Source organism: Coregonus lavaretus (genome assembly GCF_964263955.1).
Source record: "Coregonus lavaretus genome assembly, contig: HAP1_SCAFFOLD_991, whole genome shotgun sequence".
Classification (NCBI taxonomy): domain Eukaryota; kingdom Metazoa; phylum Chordata; class Actinopteri; order Salmoniformes; family Salmonidae; genus Coregonus; species Coregonus lavaretus.
Window position 1 is genome coordinate 19,832 of NW_028161979.1, and position 23,427 is coordinate 43,258.

Here is a 23,427-nt window from a genome sequence, read left to right on the forward strand (position 1 = left end):
GTGGGGGGGTACAGGGTTAACATGACCACATGGTCCTCCTGGGGGGGGGTAGGGAGGTACAGGGTTAACATGACCACATGGTCCTCCTGGGGGGGGGGGTAGGGAGGTACAGGGTTAACATGACCACATGGTCCTCCTGGGGGGGGTGGGGGGGTACAGGGTTAACATGACCACATGGTCCTCCTGGGGGGGGGGGGGGGGGTAGGGAGGTACAGGGTTAACATGACCACATGGTCCTCCTGGGGGGGGTAGGGAGGTACAGGGTTAACATGACCACATGGTCCTCCTGGGGGGGGGTAGGGAGGTACAGGGTTAACATGACCACATGGTCCTCCTGGGGGGGGGGGGGTAGGGAGGTACAGGGTTAACATGACCACATGGTCCTCCTGGGGGGGGGGGGGGTAGGGAGGTACAGGGTTAACATGACCACATGGTCCTCCTGGGGGGGGGGGGGGTAGGGAGGTACAGGGTTAACATGACCACATGGTCCTCCTGGGGGGGGGGGGGGGGTAGGGAGGTACAGGGTTAACATGACCACATGGTCCTCCTGGGGGGGGGGGGGGGGGAGTGGGGTACAGGGTCTGGGGGGGGGGGGGGGGGTAGGGAGGTACAGGGTTAACATGACCACATGGTCCTCCTGGGGGGGGGGGGTAGGGAGGTACAGGGTTAACATGACCACATGGTCCTCCTGGGGGGGGGGTAGGGAGGTACAGGGTTAACATGACCACATGGTCCTCCTGGGGGGGGTAGGGAGGTACGGGGTTAACATGACCACATGGTCCTCCTGGGGGGGGGGGGGGTAGGGAGGTACAGGGTTAACATGACCACATGGTCCTCCTGGGGGGGGTAGGGAGGTACAGGGTTAACATGACCACATGGTCCTCCTGGGGGGGGTAGGGAGGTACAGGGTTAACATGACCACATGGTCCTCCTGGGGGGGGGGGGGGGGGGTAGGGAGGTACAGGGTTAACATGACCACATGGTCCTCCTGGGGGGGGGGGGTAGGGAGGTACAGGGTGAACATGACCACATGGTCCTCCTGGGGGGGGTGGGGGGGTAGGGAGGTACAGGGTTAACATGACCACATGGTCCTCCTGGGGGGGGTAGGGAGGTACAGGGTTAACATGACCACATGGTCCTCCTGGGGGGGGGGGGGGGGGTACAGGGTTAACATGACCACATGGTCCTCCTGGGGGGGGGGGTAGGGAGGTACAGGGTTAACATGACCACATGGTCCTCCTGGGGGGGGGGTAGGGAGGTACAGGGTTAACATGACCACATGGTCCTCCTGGGGGGGGTAGGGAGGTACCCCGACTGACAGCCAGCAGATTCCGTGAAATATGCCATGTTCGTGGGGAGTTGTCTGCCAAGGCTTTGGCAACCCGCATTCTGAGAGGAACTCCTCAGACAGCTGCTATGAGAAGAGGGTTGGATCTGGAACCTGAGATACTGAGGCAATATTCTGATTTTTGTGATGTCTCTCTGAAACAATGCGGGGTCATCATCCACCCTGATTCACCTCACCTTGCAGCCAGCCCGGATGCTAAAGTCTTCTGCCCAACAGAAGCACCACCATTTGGTCTTGCTGAGGTTAAGAGTTGCGATGTTGAAAATGTTACCCAAGTTAAACACCTGATCACAGTTAAAGGCCAGGCCTGCCTTAAGAAGAGCCACAAATACTACTATCAGGTTCAAGGCCAACTCGCCTTAAGCGGACTTCAGTGGTGTGACTTCATTACAGATACCCGCACTGACTTCACAGTTGAGAGAATCTTTAGGGATGAGGAGATTATCCACTCAATGCGACAGAAGATTGATAATTTCTATTATAACATCTACATGGATGTCTTCTTAAGTTATAAAACATAAGGCAGAATTTTGTGTAAATAGTGTTAAGGTAAATGTGGAAGGTGAACCTTTGACATTTTTTTCTTTAACTGCAAATTAACTTGTCATATACTGTATATCTCCTATGTACTGAAACACACATTTTGAAAAGGATTGTGATGTAAATGTCGACATGTTTTTCTTTAACTGCAAATGAACTTAATTGTGTTATATACTGTATATCTATGTATTGAAATACACATTTTGAAAAGGATTGCGATGTTGTAAATGCTCTTACCAAAATCAAAAAGGATTGGAAGCAGTTGCTTGCAAACATATATTTAATAGTTCCATCAGTGCCATGACACATAAGCACATAACATGGTTAATAGTTGGATATTTTTACAATATATCACATTAGGTTCATTAATAGCTATGAAAAAGTTATTACCCTTAACAAAAACATACAGTATAACATTAGATCAATTAAATTACCAACAAAGTTAATTCATATTTACATTTTTTTGTACATACAATACAGTAATATAAAAGTACTTCTATTTACAGCCCATCTAGCTTACTCAGGAAATATACAACTTCCAGTTGACAAAAACATCAGACTGGTTTGTCTCCTTTAATGTCAAGAGGTCCCTGATAGTTCGACATGAGGCAGCAGATGGCCCACAGCTGATTCACTGAACCCACTGTGGAAAGAGGAACAAGCCCATCCCAGATATGGTACTCCTTCACCCTCCGTATGGCCCTCTCGACTAAAATCCTCAGCCGGGCGATGGCCTGGGTCTTAAGAGTGTCCTCCCTGCTGAGCTGAGGAGATTTTTTCAGTGGAGGGATGACGAGTGTTGCCCCCACTTCTGACAACATCCTCTCGATCAGGAAACCCTTGTCCGCCATTAATTCATCTCCGGGCTGAAGTAAATGCAAGATCTGACATTTCCGTGTTATTTCCATGTCGGAGATGGAGCCTGTGTAGAGCTTTGATACAAATGTGATAACACCACATGGAGCTACACCAATCAGCCCTTTAAAGGTGGTGTGATTTTTGTAGCTCGAAAAGGTTTCTGACTGTAGTGAGAGGGAGGATGGTGTTTCACAGCGGATCTCGGTGCAGTCTACTATAACTCTCACCTGAGGGCAGTAGAGCTTGAACTTATCAGGCATTGTGGCCTGCACCTGCTCTCTTGTCATCCACACCGGCAGTGAGCCAAGAACCTGGTAAAGGTAGCTAGTCCATGTTAAAATGATGCGGCTAACTGTGGACAGGCTGACCTCAAAGATGGTAGACAAGGTTTTCTCCTGAAGCCCAGCTGCAACACGACACAGAAACATAAATAGTTCATCAATAAGTGGAAGTTTTCGGTGAGGGCTAGGTGTCACATGTGCCGTTTGCTGTGCCTTAGACCAGTATACAAGCCGTGAAGCAGAGGGATAAACAGAATCCCAAAACACAGTGAAGACCTCCTTTGAGCTGAATCGTGTGTAGTAGCGATAGTCCTCATCTGTGACACAAAAATTAAAAAGGAGTGGATGCTGCTTCTTAACTGTCAGGTGCTGGATCTCAATTTCTAGGGACAACACTTGCAGCTCCAAATCTCGAATTCTTTGAGTAGCACTGTCCAGTTTACCTTAAGGGGAAGAAAAAGCATACATGTTGGTAGGTTAGTTATTACTCATCTATCCCATCCCATTTTCAATAAATAAAACTGAAGAAGCTTCTAAGATGGATGAGGTTTAAAACGCCAAGTCTTTTCACAGAGAGACCAGTTACTCCAAATCGTAGTATAAAATAGTATTTTTACTTAACTGCCATATACTTTTACTTTTTTTGCCAAACAGATACATGGTTACTCTTATTTGTAATACTAACCAGGAGAAGGACGGCAGGCATAGTCGTGATCGTTTGTCACTGCAGGCAAAGCACCCTCTGTGCTGTCAGGCATCTCATGATCAGAATCATCCAGGACAGCAACACCAAGACGCTTTCTTGCTCGCTGGTAAACTGACTCCCGAGCTTGTGAGCCGCCTCCTATATGTGTGAAATTAACCATATGCTTGTCATGATACATTTTGGTAATCACTTTTCAGTCCCTAAAATGACAAAATGTAGCAGCTATATTGCATCAGGATTAAATTATTAAACATTTTGTACAAGTAATATATTATTGGATTACAGTAGTATTACGTTTAACGCTGTCTACCTATCCTTACCCCAATCATTCCAGTGGAATCTAGACGGCACTGATCCCTGTTTAATACGGATCCGTCCACTGGCCGATGTGTATCTATCCTCAGGGGGAAAGTGCTGACTGCAAACAAAGGTGCTCCCACGAAGAATCTTAAAACTTGGTCCCTCATCTCTCCTGATCGCCCTCACCCAACGGGCACGTATTTCTCCATCAACAGGGAAATCGTGAAAACTCAGATACGGGAATTTCTGTTTGTTGTTTGAACAAAATGGTACACTGCAATAGCATCTTCTCGAAGATTGTGCCATGCTTCGGTGTTGGATGGGATACTGTTGCGATACAGACACCGGGAGAAAAGAAACAGCTAAATTAACATTCAGCTTTGACCAGGAATCAATATTTATCTAGCTATCATGCACAACAGTATTTGAATAGGTGAGTTACTATACATTCATGAATAAACTAACTGCCTAACAAAGGGTTAGATAGCTAGCTAAGTAAACTTGTTACATTACAGCCAGGCAGCAATGTAACGCTACCTTTTAACGTTATCGGTATCTGGTACTAAGTTGTTGTTAGCTAACGTTAGCCCACTTTTAAGTAACTAAGGCAGTGAACAATTATGAATTAACAATAACGTTAGCAAGTTACAAACCATTGCATATACGTAAACATTATTACTCTTAACTTTACTAATTTAACTTAAACGTACCTTTTGGAATTTCTTCAAGTAGCTAGCTTGCTAGTTAGTGGTCAACAGTTGTATTTTCGTTGAGAAGTCTCAGGTTACGGGCGAACGGAAGTGAAGTTAACCTGCTACGCGGAAAGGCGGAAGTTAGATGACGTCATCGTGAAAAGGGCCTATTGATTGGCTGGTGTTTGACCCCGCCCAGAGAGCTGAGGCCCTCAAACAGAGCAACGCCATCATGAGGAAGTTCCTGGGTACGTTACACACACACTCACGGTTCTGAAACAGATCACATGCCCATACAAACATTGCATTGTATTGGCTACCTTTTGAAAATCTCCCTCTTTTTCAACCATGCTGTTGACCCATTGCTATCTCTCCTCTCTCTCTCATCTCCTCCAGCCTCTAAGAAACACGATGCAGCCAAGGAGGTGTTTGGTAAGGTCCCAGAGGACTCAATGAGGGAGATATACAGCCAGTGGGAGGAGCTAGGCCTGGACACGCCCCTTCCTGCAGAGGATGAGAACGCCATCAGGGAACACCTGTGTATCCGCGCTTACCTGGTGAGGGGACAAGCTCTCGCAGCACTGTGATTGACTCGTCTGTTTATTAAACGTTTTTAGAGGGGACTCCTGTAGTTGTATAAGGTGTGTGTGTGTGTTACCCCCCCCAGGAAGCTCATGAGGCGTTCAATGAGTGGTTCCATCACATGAACTCCCCCCCTCAGAAGCCCAGCCCCCCGGCCCAGGCCAAGTTCACTGAGAAGGTGGCCTTCGAGATGAAGGAGAAGGAGTACCAGGTACACAATACACTCTGATCCCAGATCAGTCTCTGTGTTACGGTAGAACTGGTGAGGAGTTTAATTAGTTAGAGTAGCTGATCCCAGATCAGTCTCTGTGTTACGGTAGAACTGGTGAGGAGTTTTAATTTGTTAGTGTAACTGGTCCTGGATCAGACGAAGAACGCTAATGCTAGCAACGCTATTATTTAGCGTAACAGCCTATTGACTAAATTTAAAAAAAAAAAGGTGTGTTAAAGTGTGACCTCCTCTCCTGTAGATGGAACACGACAACTGGACCGGCCGTCTGGAGGCTCTGACTGAAGACGTGAAGGAGAGAATCTACAACGTCCTGCTGTTTGTGGACGGGGGCTGGATGGTCGACGTCAGAGAGGTGTGTGTCTGTCTGTATCTGAGTATTACCGTTAGTGATTGGTGGCGTGAGGGGCTCAGCGCTAGGTTAGCGTTTGAGCCTGTATTAGCTCTGTCTCCAGTACAACTGTGTTATTTCTAGGTACACATTATTACTTCTACCACTTGTTCTATTCCAGGATACGGAGGAGGACCCAGAGAGAGGCCACCAGATGGTGCTGCTCCGTAGACTCTGTCTGCCCATTAGATTTAGATTTAGATTTTAGTCATTTAGCAGACGCTCTTATCCAGAGCGACTTACAGTTAGCACATACATTATTTTATCGAACCCACAACCCTGGCGTTGCAAACGCCATGCTCTACCAACTGAGCTACATCCCCTGCCGGCCATTCCCTCCCCTACCCTGGAAGACGCTGGGCCAATTGTGCGCCGCCCCATGGGTCTCCCGGTCGCGGCCGGCTACGACAGAGCCTGGATTCGAACCAGGATCTCTAGTGACACAGCTAGCACTGCGATGCAGTGCCTTAGACCACTGCCCATGATGTCCTTCCTGTTGCAGACAGTACTGCAGAGAACACAACGCCACCAGGAGAATCTCAGACTGGCTGATATCATCGCCTCAGACCAACACCGCCTCTATGAGGTCTGTACTGTTAGTCTAGAAATTATATTTCTATGGTCTGCGCTGGAGTCTGACCTGGGCTGAGGGCATCTCAATTCAGTCTACAGTGGCTTCATCCTCTCCCCTCTCTGTCTCCTTTCCTTTGTCTGCCACCATCTGCTTCTCAAGTCTACTGTGACTTCAAGGAAACACTATTGAGATTCACCTAATAGTCTAGTGTGGCTTCCTCTCTTCCACGTCATCTGACACCTGTCCAGTTCTTTCACATCAGTGCTGATGAAGCGTTATAGCTCAATACAATATCAACACCATCTCACAGCATTATAGCTCAATACAATATCAACACCATCTCACAGCATTATAGCTCAATACAATATCAACACCATCTCACAGCATTATAGCTCAATACAATATCAACACCATCTCACAGCATTATAGCTCAATACAATATCAACACCATCTCACAGCATTATAGCTCAATACAATATCAACACCATCTCACAGCATTATAGCTCAATACAATATCAACACCATCTCACAGCATTATAGCTCAATACAATATCAACACCATCTCACAGCATTATAGCTCAATACAATATCAACACCATCTCACAGCATTATAGCTCAATACAATATCAACACCATCTCACAGCATTATAGCTCAATACAATATCAACACCATCTCACAGCATTATAGCTCAATACAATATCAACACCATCTCACAGCATTATAGCTCAATACAATATCAACACCATCTCACAGCGTTATAGCTCAATACAATACAACACCATCTCACAGCGTTATAGCTCAATACAATATCAACACCATCTCACAGCATTATAGCTCAATACAATATCAACACCATCTCACAGCGTTATAGCTCAATACAATATCAACACCATCTCACAGCATTATAGCTCAATACAATATCAACACCATCTCACAGCATTATAGCTCAATACAATACAACACCATCTCACAGCATTATAGCTCAATACAATATCAACACCATCTCACAGCGTTATAGCTCAATACAATACAACACCATCTCACAGCGTTATAGCTCAATACAATATCAACACCATCTCACAGCATTATAGCTCAATACAATATCAACACCATCTCACAGCGTTATAGCTCAATACAATATCAACACCATCTCACAGCATTATAGCTCAATACAATATCAACACCATCTCACAGCATTATAGCTCAATACAATACAACACCATCTCACAGCATTATAGCTCAATACAATATCAACACCATCTCACAGCATTATAGCTCAATACAATATCAACACCATCTCACAGCATTATAGCTCAATACAATATCAACACCATCTCACAGCATTATAGCTCAATACAATATCAACACCATCTCACAGCATTATAGCTCAATACAATATCAACACCATCTCACAGCATTATAGCTCAATACAATATCAACACCATCTCACAGCGTTATAGCTCAATACAATATCAACACCATCTCACAGCGTTATAGCTCAATACAATATCAACACCATCTCACAGCGTTATAGCTCAATACAACACCATCTCACAGCATTATAGCTCAATACAACACCATCTCACAGCATTATAGCTCAATACAATACAACACCATCTCACAGCATTATAGCTCAATACAATATCAACACCATCTCACAGCATTATAGCTCAATACAATATCAACACCATCTCACAGCATTATAGCTCAATACAATATCAACACCATCTCACAGCATTATAGCTCAATACAATATCAACACCATCTCACAGCATTATAGCTCAATACAATATCAACACCATCTCACAGCATTATAGCTCAATACAATATCAACACCATCTCACAGCGTTATAGCTCAATACAATATCAACACCATCTCACAGCGTTATAGCTCAATACAATATCAACACCATCTCACAGCATTATAGCTCAATACAACACCATCTCACAGCGTTATAGCTCAATACAACACCATCTCACAGCGTTATAGCTCAATACAACACCATCTCACAGCGTTATAGCTCAATACAACACCATCTCACAGCATTATAGCTCAATACAATATCAACACCATCTCACAGCATTATAGCTCAATACAACACCATCTCACAGCATTATAGCTCAATACAATATCAACACCATCTCACAGCATTATAGCTCAATACAATATCAACACCATCTCACAGCATTATAGCTCAATACAATATCAACATTTACATTACATTTTAGTCATTTAGCAGACGCTCTTATCCAGAGCGACTTACAGTTAGCACATACATTATTTTTATCGAACATATCAACACCATCTCACAGCATTATAGCTCAATACAATATCAACACCATCTCACAGCATTATAGCTCAATACAATACCAACACCATCTCACAGCATTATAGCTCAATACAATATCAACACCATCTCACAGCATTATAGCTCAATACAATATCAACACCATCTCACAGCATTATAGCTCAATACAATATCAACACCATCTCACAGCATTATAGCTCAATACAATATCAACACCATCTCACAGCATTATAGCTCAATACAACACCATCTCACAGCGTTATAGCTCAATACAATATCAACACCATCTCACAGCATTATAGCTCAATACAACACCATCTCACAGCATTATAGCTCAATACAATATCAACACCATCTCACAGCATTATAGCTCAATACAATATCAACACCATCTCACAGCATTATAGCTCAATACAATATCAACACCATCTCACAGCATTATAGCTCAATACAATATCAACACCATCTCACAGCATTATAGCTCAATACAATATCAACACCATCTCACAGCATTATAGCTCAATACAATATCAACACCATCTCACAGCATTATAGCTCAATACAATATCAACACCTGTGAGATGGTGTTGTATTGAGCTATAATGCTGTGAGATGGTGTTGTATTGAGCTATAATGCTGTGAGATGGTGTTGTATTGTATTGAGCTATAATGCTGTGAGATGGTGTTGTATTGAGCTATAATGCTGTGAGATGGTGTTGTATTGTATTGAGCTATAATGCTGTGAGATGGTGTTGATATTGTATTGAGCTATAATGCTGTGAGATGGTGTTGTATTGAGCTATAATGCTGTGAGATGGTGTTGATATTGTATTGAGCTATAACGCTGTGAGATGGTGTTGATATTGTATTGAGCTATAATGCTGTGAGATGGATTATAGCTCAATACAATATCAACACCATCTCACAGCGTTATAGCTCAATACAATATCAACATCATCTCACAGCATTATAGCTCAATACAATATCAACACCATCTCACAGCATTATAGCTCAATACAATACAACACCATCTCACAGCATTATAGCTCAATACAACACCATCTCACAGCATTATAGCTCAATACAATACAACACCATCTCACAGCATTATAGCTCAATACAACACCATCTCACAGCATTATAGCTCAATACAATACAACACCATCTCACAGCATTATAGCTCAATACAACACCATCTCACAGCATTATAGCTCAATACAATATCAACACCATCTCACAGCGTTATAGCTCAATACAATATCAACACCATCTCACAGCATTATAGCTCAATACAATATCAACACCATCTCACAGCATTATAGCTCAATACAATATCAACACCATCTCACAGCGTTATAGCTCAATACAATATCAACACCATCTCACAGCATTATAGCTCAATACAATATCAACACCATCTCACAGCATTATAGCTCAATACAATATCAACACCATCTCACAGCATTATAGCTCAATACAATATCAACACCATCTCACAGCATTATAGCTCAATACAATATCAACACCATCTCACAGCATTATAGCTCAATACAATATCAACACCATCTCACAGCATTATAGCTCAATACAATATCAACCCCATCTCACAGCATTATAGCTCAATACAATATCAACACCATCTCACAGCATTATAGCTCAATACAATATCAACACCATCTCACAGCGTTATAGCTCAATACAATACAACACCATCTCACAGCGTTATAGCTCAATACAATATCAACACCATCTCACAGCATTATAGCTCAATACAATATCAACACCATCTCACAGCGTTATAGCTCAATACAATATCAACACGATCTCACAGCATTATAGCTCAATACAATATCAACACCATCTCACAGCATTATAGCTCAATACAATACAACACCATCTCACAGCATTATAGCTCAATACAATATCAACACCATCTCACAGCGTTATAGCTCAATACAATACAACACCATCTCACAGCGTTATAGCTCAATACAATATCAACACCATCTCACAGCATTATAGCTCAATACAATATCAACACCATCTCACAGCGTTATAGCTCAATACAATATCAACACCATCTCACAGCATTATAGCTCAATACAATATCAACACCATCTCACAGCATTATAGCTCAATACAATACAACACCATCTCACAACATTATAGCTCAATACAATATCAACACCATCTCACAGCATTATAGCTCAATACAATATCAACACCATCTCACAGCATTATAGCTCAATACAATATCAACACCATCTCACAGCATTATAGCTCAATACAATATCAACACCATCTCACAGCGTTATAGCTCAATACAATATCAACACCATCTCACAGCGTTATAGCTCAATACAATATCAACACCATCTCACAGCGTTATAGCTCAATACAACACCATCTCACAGCATTATAGCTCAATACAACACCATCTCACAGCATTATAGCTCAATACAATACAACACCATCTCACAGCATTATAGCTCAATACAATATCAACACCATCTCACAGCATTATAGCTCAATACAATATCAACACCATCTCACAGCATTATAGCTCAATACAATATCAACACCATCTCACAGCATTATAGCTCAATACAATATCGACACCATCTCACAGCATTATAGCTCAATACAATATCAACACCATCTCACAGCATTATAGCTCAATACAATATCAACACCATCTCACAGCGTTATAGCTCAATACAATATCAACACCATCTCACAGCGTTATAGCTCAATACAATATCAACACCATCTCACAGCATTATAGCTCAATACAACACCATCTCACAGCGTTATAGCTCAATACAATATCAACACGATCTCACAGCATTATAGCTCAATACAATATCAACACCATCTCACAGCATTATAGCTCAATACAATACAACACCATCTCACAGCATTATAGCTCAATACAATATCAACACCATCTCACAGCGTTATAGCTCAATACAATACAACACCATCTCACAGCGTTATAGCTCAATACAATATCAACACCATCTCACAGCATTATAGCTCAATACAATATCAACACCATCTCACAGCGTTATAGCTCAATACAATATCAACACCATCTCACAGCATTATAGCTCAATACAATATCAACACCATCTCACAGCATTATAGCTCAATACAATACAACACCATCTCACAACATTATAGCTCAATACAATATCAACACCATCTCACAGCATTATAGCTCAATACAATATCAACACCATCTCACAGCATTATAGCTCAATACAATATCAACACCATCTCACAGCATTATAGCTCAATACAATATCAACACCATCTCACAGCGTTATAGCTCAATACAATATCAACACCATCTCACAGCGTTATAGCTCAATACAATATCAACACCATCTCACAGCGTTATAGCTCAATACAACACCATCTCACAGCATTATAGCTCAATACAACACCATCTCACAGCATTATAGCTCAATACAATACAACACCATCTCACAGCATTATAGCTCAATACAATATCAACACCATCTCACAGCATTATAGCTCAATACAATATCAACACCATCTCACAGCATTATAGCTCAATACAATATCAACACCATCTCACAGCATTATAGCTCAATACAATATCGACACCATCTCACAGCATTATAGCTCAATACAATATCAACACCATCTCACAGCATTATAGCTCAATACAATATCAACACCATCTCACAGCGTTATAGCTCAATACAATATCAACACCATCTCACAGCGTTATAGCTCAATACAATATCAACACCATCTCACAGCATTATAGCTCAATACAACACCATCTCACAGCGTTATAGCTCAATACAACACCATCTCACAGCGTTATAGCTCAATACAACACCATCTCACAGCGTTATAGCTCAATACAACACCATCTCACAGCATTATAGCTCAATACAATATCAACACCATCTCACAGCATTATAGCTCAATACAACACCATCTCACAGCATTATAGCTCAATACAATATCAACACCATCTCACAGCATTATAGCTCAATACAATATCAACACCATTTCACAGCATTATAGCTCAATACAATATCAACATTTACATTACATTTTAGTCATTTAGCAGACGCTCTTATCCAGAGCGACTTACAGATAGCACATACATTATTTTTATCGAACATATCAACACCATCTCACAGCATTATAGCTCAATACAATATCAACACCATCTCACAGCATTATAGCTCAATACAATACCAACACCATCTCACAGCATTATAGCTCAATACAATATCAACACCATCTCACAGCATTATAGCTCAATACAATATCAACACCATCTCACAGCATTATAGCTCAATACAATATCAACACCATCTCACAGCATTATAGCTCAATACAATATCAACACCATCTCACAGCATTATAGCTCAATACAACACCATCTCACAGCGTTATAGCTCAATACAATATCAACACCATCTCACAGCATTATAGCTCAATACAACACCATCTCACAGCATTATAGCTCAATACAATATCAACACCATCTCACAGCATTATAGCTCAATACAATATCAACACCATCTCACAGCATTATAGCTCAATACAATATCAACACCATCTCACAGCATTATAGCTCAATACAATATCAACACCATCTCACAGCATTATAGCTCAATACAATATCAACACCATCTCACAGCATTATAGCTCAATACAATATCAACACCATCTCACAGCATTATAGCTCAATACAATATCAACACCATCTCACAGCATTATAGCTCAATACAATATCAACACCATCTCACAGCGTTATAGCTCAATACAATATCAACACCATCTCACAGCATTATAGCTCAATACAACACCATCTCACAGCTTTATAGCTCAATACAATATCAACACCATCTCACAGCATTATAGCTCAATACAATATCAACACCATCTCACAGCGTTATAGCTCAATACAATATCAACATCATCTCACAGCATTATAGCTCAATACAATATCAACACCATCTCACAGCATTATAGCTCAATACAATACAACACCATCTCACAGCATTATAGCTCAATACAACACCATCTCACAGCATTATAGCTCAATACAATACAACACCATCTCACAGCATTATAGCTCAATACAACACCATCTCACAGCATTATAGCTCAATACAATACAACACCATCTCACAGCATTATAGCTCAATACAACACCATCTCACAGCATTATAGCTCAATACAATATCAACACCATCTCACAGCGTTATAGCTCAATACAATATCAACACCATCTCACAGCATTATAGCTCAATACAATATAAACACCATCTCACAGCATTATAGCTCAATACAATATCAACACCATCTCACAGCGTTATAGCTCAATACAATATCAACACCATCTCACAGCATTATAGCTCAATACAATATCAACACCATCTCACAGCGTTATAGCTCAATACAATATCAACACCATCTCACAGCATTATAGCTCAATACAACACCATCTCACAGCATTATAGCTCAATACAATACAACACCATCTCACAGCATTATAGCTCAATACAACACCATCTCACAGCATTATAGCTCAATACAATACAACACCATCTCACAGCATTATAGCTCAATACAACACCATCTCACAGCATTATAGCTCAATACAATATCAACACCATCTCACAGCGTTATAGCTCAATACAATATCAACACCATCACACAGCATTATAGCTCAATACAATATCAACACCATCTCACAGCATTATAGCTCAATACAATACAACACCATCTCACAGCATTATAGCTCAATACAATATCAACACCATCTGACAGCATTATAGCTCAATACAATATCAACACCATCTCACAGCATTATAGCTCAATACAATATCAACACCATCTCACAGCATTATAGCTCAATACAATATCAACACCATCTCACAGCATTATAGCTCAATACAATATCAACACCATCTCACAGCATTATAGCTCAATACAATATCAACACCATCTCACAGCATTATAGCTCAATACAATATCAACACCATCTCACAGCATTATAGCTCAATACAATATCAACACCATCTCACAGCGTTATAGCTCAATACAATATCAACACCATCTCACAGCGTTATAGCTCAATACAATATCAACACCATCTCACAGCATTATAGCTCAATACAACACCATCTCACAGCGTTATAGCTCAATACAACACCATCTCACAGCGTTATAGCTCAATACAACACCATCTCACAGCGTTATAGCTCAATACAACACCATCTCACAGCATTATAGCTCAATACAATATCAACACCATCTCACAGCATTATAGCTCAATACAATATCAACACCATCTCACAGCATTATAGCTCAATACAATATCAACACCATCTCACAGCATTATAGCTCAATACAATATCAACACCATCTCACAGCATTATAGTTCAATACAATATCAACACCATCTCACAGCATTATAGCTCAATACAATATCAACACCATCTCACAGCGTTATAGCTCAATACAACACCATCTCACAGCATTATAGCTCAATACAATATCAACACCATCTCACAGCATTATAGCTCAATACAACACCATCTCACAGCATTATAGCTCAATACAATATCAACACCATCTCACAGCATTATAGCTCAATACAATATCAACACCATCTCACAGCATTATAGCTCAATACAATATCAACATTTACATTACATTTTAGTCATTTAGCAGACGCTCTTATCCAGAGCGACTTACAGTTAGCACATACATTATTTTTATCGAACATATCAACACCATCTCACAGCATTATAGCTCAATACAATATCAACACCATCTCACAGCATTATAGCTCAATACAATACCAACACCATCTCACAGCATTATAGCTCAATACAATATCAACACCATCTCACAGCATTATAGCTCAATACAATATCAACACCATCTCACAGCATTATAGCTCAATACAATATCAACACCATCTCACAACATTATAGCTCAATACAATATCAACACCATCTCACAGCATTATAGCTCAATACAACACCATCTCACAGCGTTATAGCTCAATACAATATCAACACCATCTCACAGCATTATAGCTCAATACAACACCATCTCACAGCATTATAGCTCAATACAATATCAACACCATCTCACAGCGTTATAGCTCAATACAATATCAACATCATCTCACAGCATTATAGCTCAATACAATATCAACACCATCTCACAGCATTATAGCTCAATACAATACAACACCATCTCACAGCATTATAGCTCAATACAATATCAACACCATCTCACAGCGTTATAGCTCAATACAATATCAACACCATCTCACAACATTATAGCTCAATACAATATCAACACCATCTCACAGCATTATAGCTCAATACAATACAACACCATCTCACAGCATTATAGCTCAATACAACACCATCTCACAGCATTATAGCTCAATACAATACAACACCATCTCACAGCATTATAGCTCAATACAACACCATCTCACAGCATTATAGCTCAATACAATATCAACACCATCTCACAGCGTTATAGCTCAATATCAACACCATCTCACAGCGTTATAGCTCAATACAACACCATCTCACAGCATCTCTCCCTGTCACTGTATTGCTGTCTCCTCTTCCACTCTTCTACTTTCCCATCCTCTTCTTCTTTTTGCTAACTATGTTCTGTCTCTTCTCTCTCTCTGTCTCAGGTGTTCTCCAAAGATGAGCTGAGGAAGTTCCTTCAGAAGATGAGGGAGTCGTCTCTTCTCTTATTGGATAAGAGTCTGGACCCGCTGGGGTACGAGATCCAACCATAAATACACCCCACCTGGACATTTGTTTTGTTTTCTTTTTTGTGTTCTTTTTATTTTTTTGCCAAATTTTATGTAATGGAGTGAATGATTTTCTGCATTTTTGTATAAAATTAAAGTGACTTGACTGAAATATTGTTTCTTTGGGCCGTGCACAGGCTGGATGCAAATCCGTATCTGAATCTAGAAGAGTATAAGGAAGGTTTGAGAGACCTTGTATATGTCTAGAATAAATAGTTTAGGTTATCGCCTTCAACTTTCCAAAGTCTCCACGGGGAGGCGCTGTAGGGCACTGACGTGGCTAGTTCTCTTCGCAGAAAAAACGGAAGTAAAGGTCGCTTCATCTGACGTCACTACTCCCGTTAAGTTGCAGCCAGGCTCTTTTTTTTCCCTATATGATCAACATGCGATGGGAAAAGTATGAAAGCGTTGCACAACTGGCAGAGGGTAGACATTTTTACTTGAATTTGTTGGTTTACATTAGCAAGCTAGATTCATACTATACAGTACTACTGAACCCTATAGGTAGATTTTACAGGACGGTTATCAATGTCACAATGCTCCTTCAGCCACCCTACAGAGGCATATGTTCAGAATTCCTCTGGGACTCATGAAACTGTCCTTCAGGCTCATTGTATAAGCTGTTGTCTCTGGCCGCTGGGTTTCAGTGTCAAACTGCTCTAAAAGGCCGTGGCAGACTTGAAGGTCATGGTCATAATGAATGATAGAGACATCTAGTGGCCAAAAGGCCGTCTTAGCATGTGCAGCGCCATTGAGGGCTTCCATCATTTTAATGTAGTCAACTGGGTGGGACTTCCAGCTTCATTGGCTGATCCTTCCTGGTGACCCTGTTGGAGTCACGTCCAACCGGGTCATCAGGAGGGATCAGCCAATCGTGAAGAAGAAAATGTCCTACTTCAAAATGGAGATAGCCTCAATGGCACTTGCCATGCTGTCAAAGCCGCTATAATGGCACAGATACAAAGATGGTCACGACACATACATCATATCGACCTCTGCATCTTTGTGGACACAGGGAAGGTATTGCTGTTATCAGGTACAGAAGACACTCGCTGCAGATGTTGGCAAACACAATCATGGAACTTGCCTGATTTGGCATGGGAAAAAAAGAGAATATCTGAAAATTGTCCGAATCAGATCAATTAAAGTAAGTTACTGTAGTATGCCTCGTATGACTCATACACGACCACTGTTGACCTAAACAGGGTAGGTAAACACCTGATTGTGTGAAAGTCTAATGACTTCAATTGTGAGGTTTCATTTGGAGAAGTGTCCCAGTGTTGCTGGAGTTCAATAAATCAGAGAAATAAATGACCAATGTGATAATCTGTCCTGGAAAGGGCAGCTAAAAGATTTATCATCTGGTGTGCTTAGAGCACAAAGGCCATCTGATACATACTCACAGTCAAAGGCTGTCTCCTTTCAACTCACAGTCATTCCTGTCCATGTTGGCTGGTTTCACAGAATTCCAACCCTTTTTTATACCCTGAGGTCACAAGATGCACTGAGAAAATTAAAGATGTGATTTTGGAAAATGTTCAAATTTAGGATGGGCGATACTCTATTCACTAAATCTAAATCTCTACAACTGACTTTAGTATAAGGACCGATCAGGAATACATCAGATGTGGGTCATACTCAAAATGTCACATTTAATGTCAGAACTATTTTTGGACTAATAAGTCAAATAACTGTTCACAACAAATAATGGAATGAGACAGATTCCTAGTTCATTTTTTCAGTATTTAGGCCATACAAATGTAAATAAATGTTTAACAGATTGTGTGGCAAGCAAATACAAATCAAGAAGTGGACCTTCTTGTTAAAATACTATAGTGACCTTAGTTCAACACCTGGCAACCAACTTTAAGAGATGATAGCCTCTTGGGGATGCTAAAAGAGGCATAATTCAGCCATAATCCAAGAGGAAGTTGTGTATCTCTTTACTGGAAGCATCCTCTAATCGTGCACTTTTTCAGTACAATGGGCCTCAGGATCACTTTTTCAGATATTAATTTTATTTTTGATTAAATTGAAGAGGGGAATCCGTTCAACATTTAAGTAAATGTGTATGGCCTTACTTTAAGAACCTATCTAGAATAAGAACGCTTCTGTGAAGGTGAGAAATAGTGACCATAATCCAATTGGACAGAAAATCCCAATCAACAGTTATCAGTCATTTGAGCGGCCAACATGTTGATTGTTTGACTCAGTGGTAGCCTAGGGCATCGCATCTTCTTCTTTGTATACTCTACATATATGAATAATATTTTTCTCCTTTACACTACAATCTATTATTGGAAGATATAAACAGGGGGCGGTTGAGAGGGGGAGGAAAAGTGCTAGTTACACTGAACAAAAATATAAACGCAACATTCAACAATTTCAACGATTTTACTGAGTTACAGTTCATATAAGGAAATCAGTCAATTGAAATAAATTAATTAGGCCCTAATCTATGGATTTCACATGACTGGCAATACAGATATGCATCTGTTAGTCACAGATACCTTTTTTTTTAAAGGTAGGGGTGTGGATCAGAAAACAAGTCAGTATCTGGTGTGACCACCATTTGCCTCATGCAGCGCGACATCCCCTTCGCATAGAGTTGATCAGGCTGTTGATTGTGGCCTGTGGAATGTTGTCCCACTCCTCTTCAATGGCTGTGTGAAGTTGCTGGATATTGGCAGGAACTGGAACACGCTGTCATACACGTCAATCCAGAGCATCCCAAACATGCTCGATGGGTGACATGTATGGTGAGTATGCAGGCCATGGAAGAACTGGGACATTTTCAGCTTCTTGGAATTGTGGACAGATCCTTGCTACATGGGGATGTGCATTATCATGCTAAAACATGAGGGTTTTGCGGCAGATGAATGGCACAACAATGGGCCTCAGGATCTCGTCACGGTATCTCTGTGCATTCAAATTTCCATTGATAAAATGCAATTGTGTTCGTTGTCCGTAGCTTATACCTGCCCATACCATAACCCCACCACAGGGCACTCTGTTCACAAACGTTGACATCAGCAAACCGTCTGCCCACACAGGCGCAATACACGCTGTCTGTGTAATGATCATGCTGTTTAATCTACTTCTTGATATGCCAAACCTGTCAGGTGGATGGATTATCTTGGCAAAAGAGAAATGCTCATTAAGAGGGACGTAAACAAATTTGTGCACACATTTTGAGATAAGCTTTTTGTGCATATTGAACATTTCCGGGGTCTTTTATTTCAGCTCATTAAACATGGGACCAACACTTTACATGTTGCGTTGATATTTTTGTTCAGTGTAGTTCCACCCCCGAGGGCGTTGCCCAGAGCAGGAGGGGGAAGTCACAAAAATGGCTACTTGTCACCACGGCTGGCAGGACACATGCCGGAACGGTCAACTGCACATTGACATTTTGTGTAGCAGGCAGCAATAGAGAGCAACCCCAGGATAGAGGTGCACAGAGGGAGCTGACACAACTGTGGCCAGACACCGATGGACTGGGAGGACGTGCACTGAGAGGAAGGCTAATTGGAAAAACCACTGATGTATTGGGTCTGCAGGAGAAAAACAAAGGCATCTCTTTTGAGTGACAGCAAAATGCTTTTAATGCACAGAGAGCATTATGTTTCACTATTGAAAGATGATACAATTGTGAAATAAGTTGGCCCGTTGCTTTACCATATAGACTTTGAGCAAGCACCACTGATTATTTCAGGCAGCAGATAAGGCCTATGAAATCAATTTTAGTCAGACTGGGGAGAAATTGTGTTTGTATTACCCAGAGACTTTTTACTTGAACGTACAGTATAGTATCGCTGTTACATTTCTCAATTATGAAATGCCCCCAATATGTGAAAAACACATGAACTTTACAGATAAGCCTACACATCCAATTTGATTTTATTGGAGAATACCAGTAATTTGTTTGACATGATGTAGCCTTTAGTCTGCATAAAAAATGAGGGTCGTCAACTTATCATGGACCTCATGAGTTGCTTTTAGACAGGTGTGATTTGGCTCCACTCCGATGGGCATACAGAGGAACCATAAAACAAATTGCACCTCATTCTAAACTGTTAGAATAATGGGTCTGTTGTCAGTCGGATATAGCACATTATCAAACCCTCAGTAGAGTAATCCACTGAGCGGCTATCCTGAGCAATGTACTGATGATATCTTAATTGCCTGAAATCATTGACCAATGAAGGGAGTATGAATCACTGGTGTCAATGTGTAAAGAATGTCCGTTTTCAGCTATGCCTAGTCTTCAACTCCTTAAGGTTAACAATGCATCTTTCCAGATAGTGAGTAATCGGAGGATTTCAGAGAAGCATATGAAATTCTGTGCAGTGTGTGGGAGAGGAGCAAGAGGAGAGAGCCATAGTTGAGGTTAATCATTTGCAGCTTGGTGGAAATTCATTTGTAATTAAAAAGTAATGCATTTTCATGAATTCATTGGCATCAATGGCTTCATTACTCCTTTATAAAAGAGGTGACATGTTGAGGCCGAAGACCTTTGTTAAAGCCACAAGACTGGACTACCAATTACATTGGAAAATACATTGCAGTATGGCACCAATGGATGAATGGCTTAGTTTCACCAGTTGTCAGCTCTTTTGAAGCAAGTGGCATTGTGACATGCTCGGCTTGATTAAATTCTGAAAATAAGTTTGTGCATGCATGCGCGTTTTCTGGCGGTATGTAGCTTAGAAAAATAAATTGGGAGAAAAACAAAACAATTTAGAAAATCGCAAAAGATAAATTTATTTCAACAATATAAATATTTACATTTCACATTTAACAGACAAATATATTTACGGACGGATATTCCATTAAGAAATATAAAATGAATGTACAATTCAGGTAAACATTCTGTTTTTGGCTTCCAGTAAGATTGTCGCTTTCTGACGACAAATGCCGAACACCTGGCATCACGGGATTGTCACAGAATACAATGTGTTCTAATACAGGGTATTCCAATAGCCGAGATCCCTTTGGTATGTGGAGAGGAGGCAGTGGGCTAAAAGGTCCATGAATAAAACTACTAAATAATAGTTAAAATTTAGTTGGTTTTTAAAAAAGGTGCGTTATTGAGTCTTCATCCAGGGCGGCGTTGATCTCACAGGCGCCTGACGTTCCTCTTGCTGCGAGCGCTGCCGATGAGGATGGCTCTGGAGCTGCTAGGCCCCCGGGCCAGCCCTGTGTGGCAGGCTGAGGAGCCATGAAAAGGGCCCTGGCTCAGGGTGCAGAAGTCAAAGGCACAGCTGAGGCGGGTACAGGTGGCCCTCATGGCATCTGCGTTGTGCTTGGCAGGAGAGCCGCAGCGCTTACAGGGCTTCAGCGACTCGTGCTGCTTCAGCAAACTGGCAGCCTAGAGAACACAAGCAAAGAATGTATAAGGCTACGGAGCATAACTCACTCATTGTATCATTTGTAACATGAACATGTCAATTACTTTCTTAGAACTGATTGAAGGGTGACACCAACTCTCAATAAGTACACACACTGAGCACCATCATGTCCTCTGAACCTTTACATGCAAAGTGAATAGCGCAACCGTCACCGCTTGGTATTCTCTGAAGCGAGATTGCTGGGAGCAGTACAGCGACGGTGTGCCTTCTCTCTGGGAGAGCATCCTATAGCTAGACTTATGGATAAGGGGTTGAAGCTACCCTCTGCATACAGGTCATTACAACCCGGGACAGGGCGGCGTCTCGTGTCAAAGAGCCGACATTCTCCGGTCCTACAGAAGTTCTTGGGTCCTACAACAAAAACGGACATTGCCATTTACCAAACAATATTCATGCAGTGGATTACCCTATGGTTAGGTAATTAAGATTGAAGTACTTGAAGGAGCCCCTGTAAATGAATCCAGATTAAGAACATATCAGCATAAGGGATTAGCAAAGTTTGGAGCCTCTGCAAGCTAAAAAAAACAAACCATCAATGTGGTTCAAAACCATTGACACCTGATAAAGGGTATACAATGACTAAAGGAACCCCAGTTAAATGTTAGCGCTTACCCTGAGTCTCTGTTTAGCCTGGTCGCATCTACGGAGTGCAGACTTGTCTTGGTAGATTTTTCTCCAGGTCTTGCTCACTTTTCTACAGCTGTGAAGAAAACCACCATGAATGAATACATGATAAGAGTATAAAAACATTTCCATGTTGAAAAACCTGTACAATTGTCATAGGACCAGTAAAGGTCACATGTTTACCTTATTACATTTGTCATTTACCTTATCAAGTCGACATCTCCTAGCAGATGCAGGATCCTGGTGAGGATGTGCTTCATGTCCCTCTCCAGCAGTGCTTTTAAAACAGCCATACATTCAAGGCCCATGTTCCCACCCAAAACCCTTTCAAGGCCGGAGTCCTCTGCTAGCCGGCTAATGACAGACCAGTCATAGCTATGGGTCCTCTTGAAACTGTTGGCGAGATCTTGGCATACAGCGTGTTGAAACTTCAGTATGGGGAGTTTTGAGGCAGTATGCTTAGCCTTGTGATAATCAGCAACTGGAGTACATGGGGAGAATATATCCTGTCCTGGAGACTGTTCTAGTTCCTTTATGTTATCAACGTCCTCTATCTGGCTGTTCTGTAAAGAGAGGAAACCGCTGTCCTCGAATGCTTCACAGCCTAGGTTTACCTCGTCAAGTACCCCATCATGTTGGTTGTTCTCCTTATTGTGAACACCTTTCACATCATCCTTGAGGCAAAAGTTGGCAGCGGTGGTGACACATGGTGAGAGCTGTGGTTTGACTACT

General features: G+C 41.4%; 3 protein-coding genes across 5 annotated transcripts; 1 reads left to right on the top strand and 2 right to left on the bottom strand.

The window, feature by feature from the left end:
- Positions 1-2,150: 2,150 nt before the first annotated feature.
- On the bottom strand, positions 2,151-3,909 carry LOC311119779 (uncharacterized protein). The gene is made up of 2 exons (XM_084194434.1): positions 3,713-3,909; positions 2,151-3,470 (listed from the first exon to the last, which is right to left on the bottom strand). The coding sequence occupies exons 1-2, from the start codon at positions 3,891-3,893 to the stop codon at positions 2,443-2,445; spliced, it is 1,209 nt and encodes a 402-aa protein (XP_084050560.1). The 5' UTR covers positions 3,894-3,909; the 3' UTR covers positions 2,151-2,442.
- Positions 3,910-4,849: 940 nt separating this feature from the next.
- LOC311119781 (nuclear pore complex protein Nup107-like) lies at positions 4,850-16,788 on the top strand. 2 transcript variants are annotated; one of them, XM_084194435.1, is made up of 6 exons: positions 4,850-4,973; positions 5,122-5,282; positions 5,393-5,518; positions 5,778-5,891; positions 6,049-6,513; positions 16,538-16,788. In XM_084194435.1, the coding sequence occupies exons 1-5, from the start codon at positions 4,958-4,960 to the stop codon at positions 6,133-6,135; spliced, it is 504 nt and encodes a 167-aa protein (XP_084050561.1). In that variant the 5' UTR covers positions 4,850-4,957; the 3' UTR covers positions 6,136-6,513; positions 16,538-16,788. The 2 variants fall into 2 exon arrangements, with proteins under 2 accessions (XP_084050561.1, XP_084050562.1); XM_084194436.1 differs by lacking the exon at positions 16,538-16,788 and having other exon boundaries at positions 5,778-5,901; positions 6,049-6,128.
- A 4,400-nt stretch (positions 16,789-21,188) lies between these two features.
- LOC311119783 (F-box only protein 5-like) lies at positions 21,189-23,088 on the bottom strand. 2 transcript variants are annotated; one of them, XM_084194437.1, is made up of 4 exons: positions 22,900-23,088; positions 22,684-22,771; positions 22,333-22,422; positions 21,189-22,031 (listed from the first exon to the last, which is right to left on the bottom strand). In XM_084194437.1, exons 1-4 carry the CDS (start codon positions 23,001-23,003, stop codon positions 21,780-21,782), a joined length of 534 nt encoding a protein of 177 aa, XP_084050563.1. In that variant the 5' UTR covers positions 23,004-23,088; the 3' UTR covers positions 21,189-21,779. The 2 variants fall into 2 exon arrangements, with proteins under 2 accessions (XP_084050563.1, XP_084050564.1); XM_084194438.1 differs by lacking the exon at positions 22,333-22,422.
- Positions 23,089-23,427: the final 339 nt, after the last annotated feature.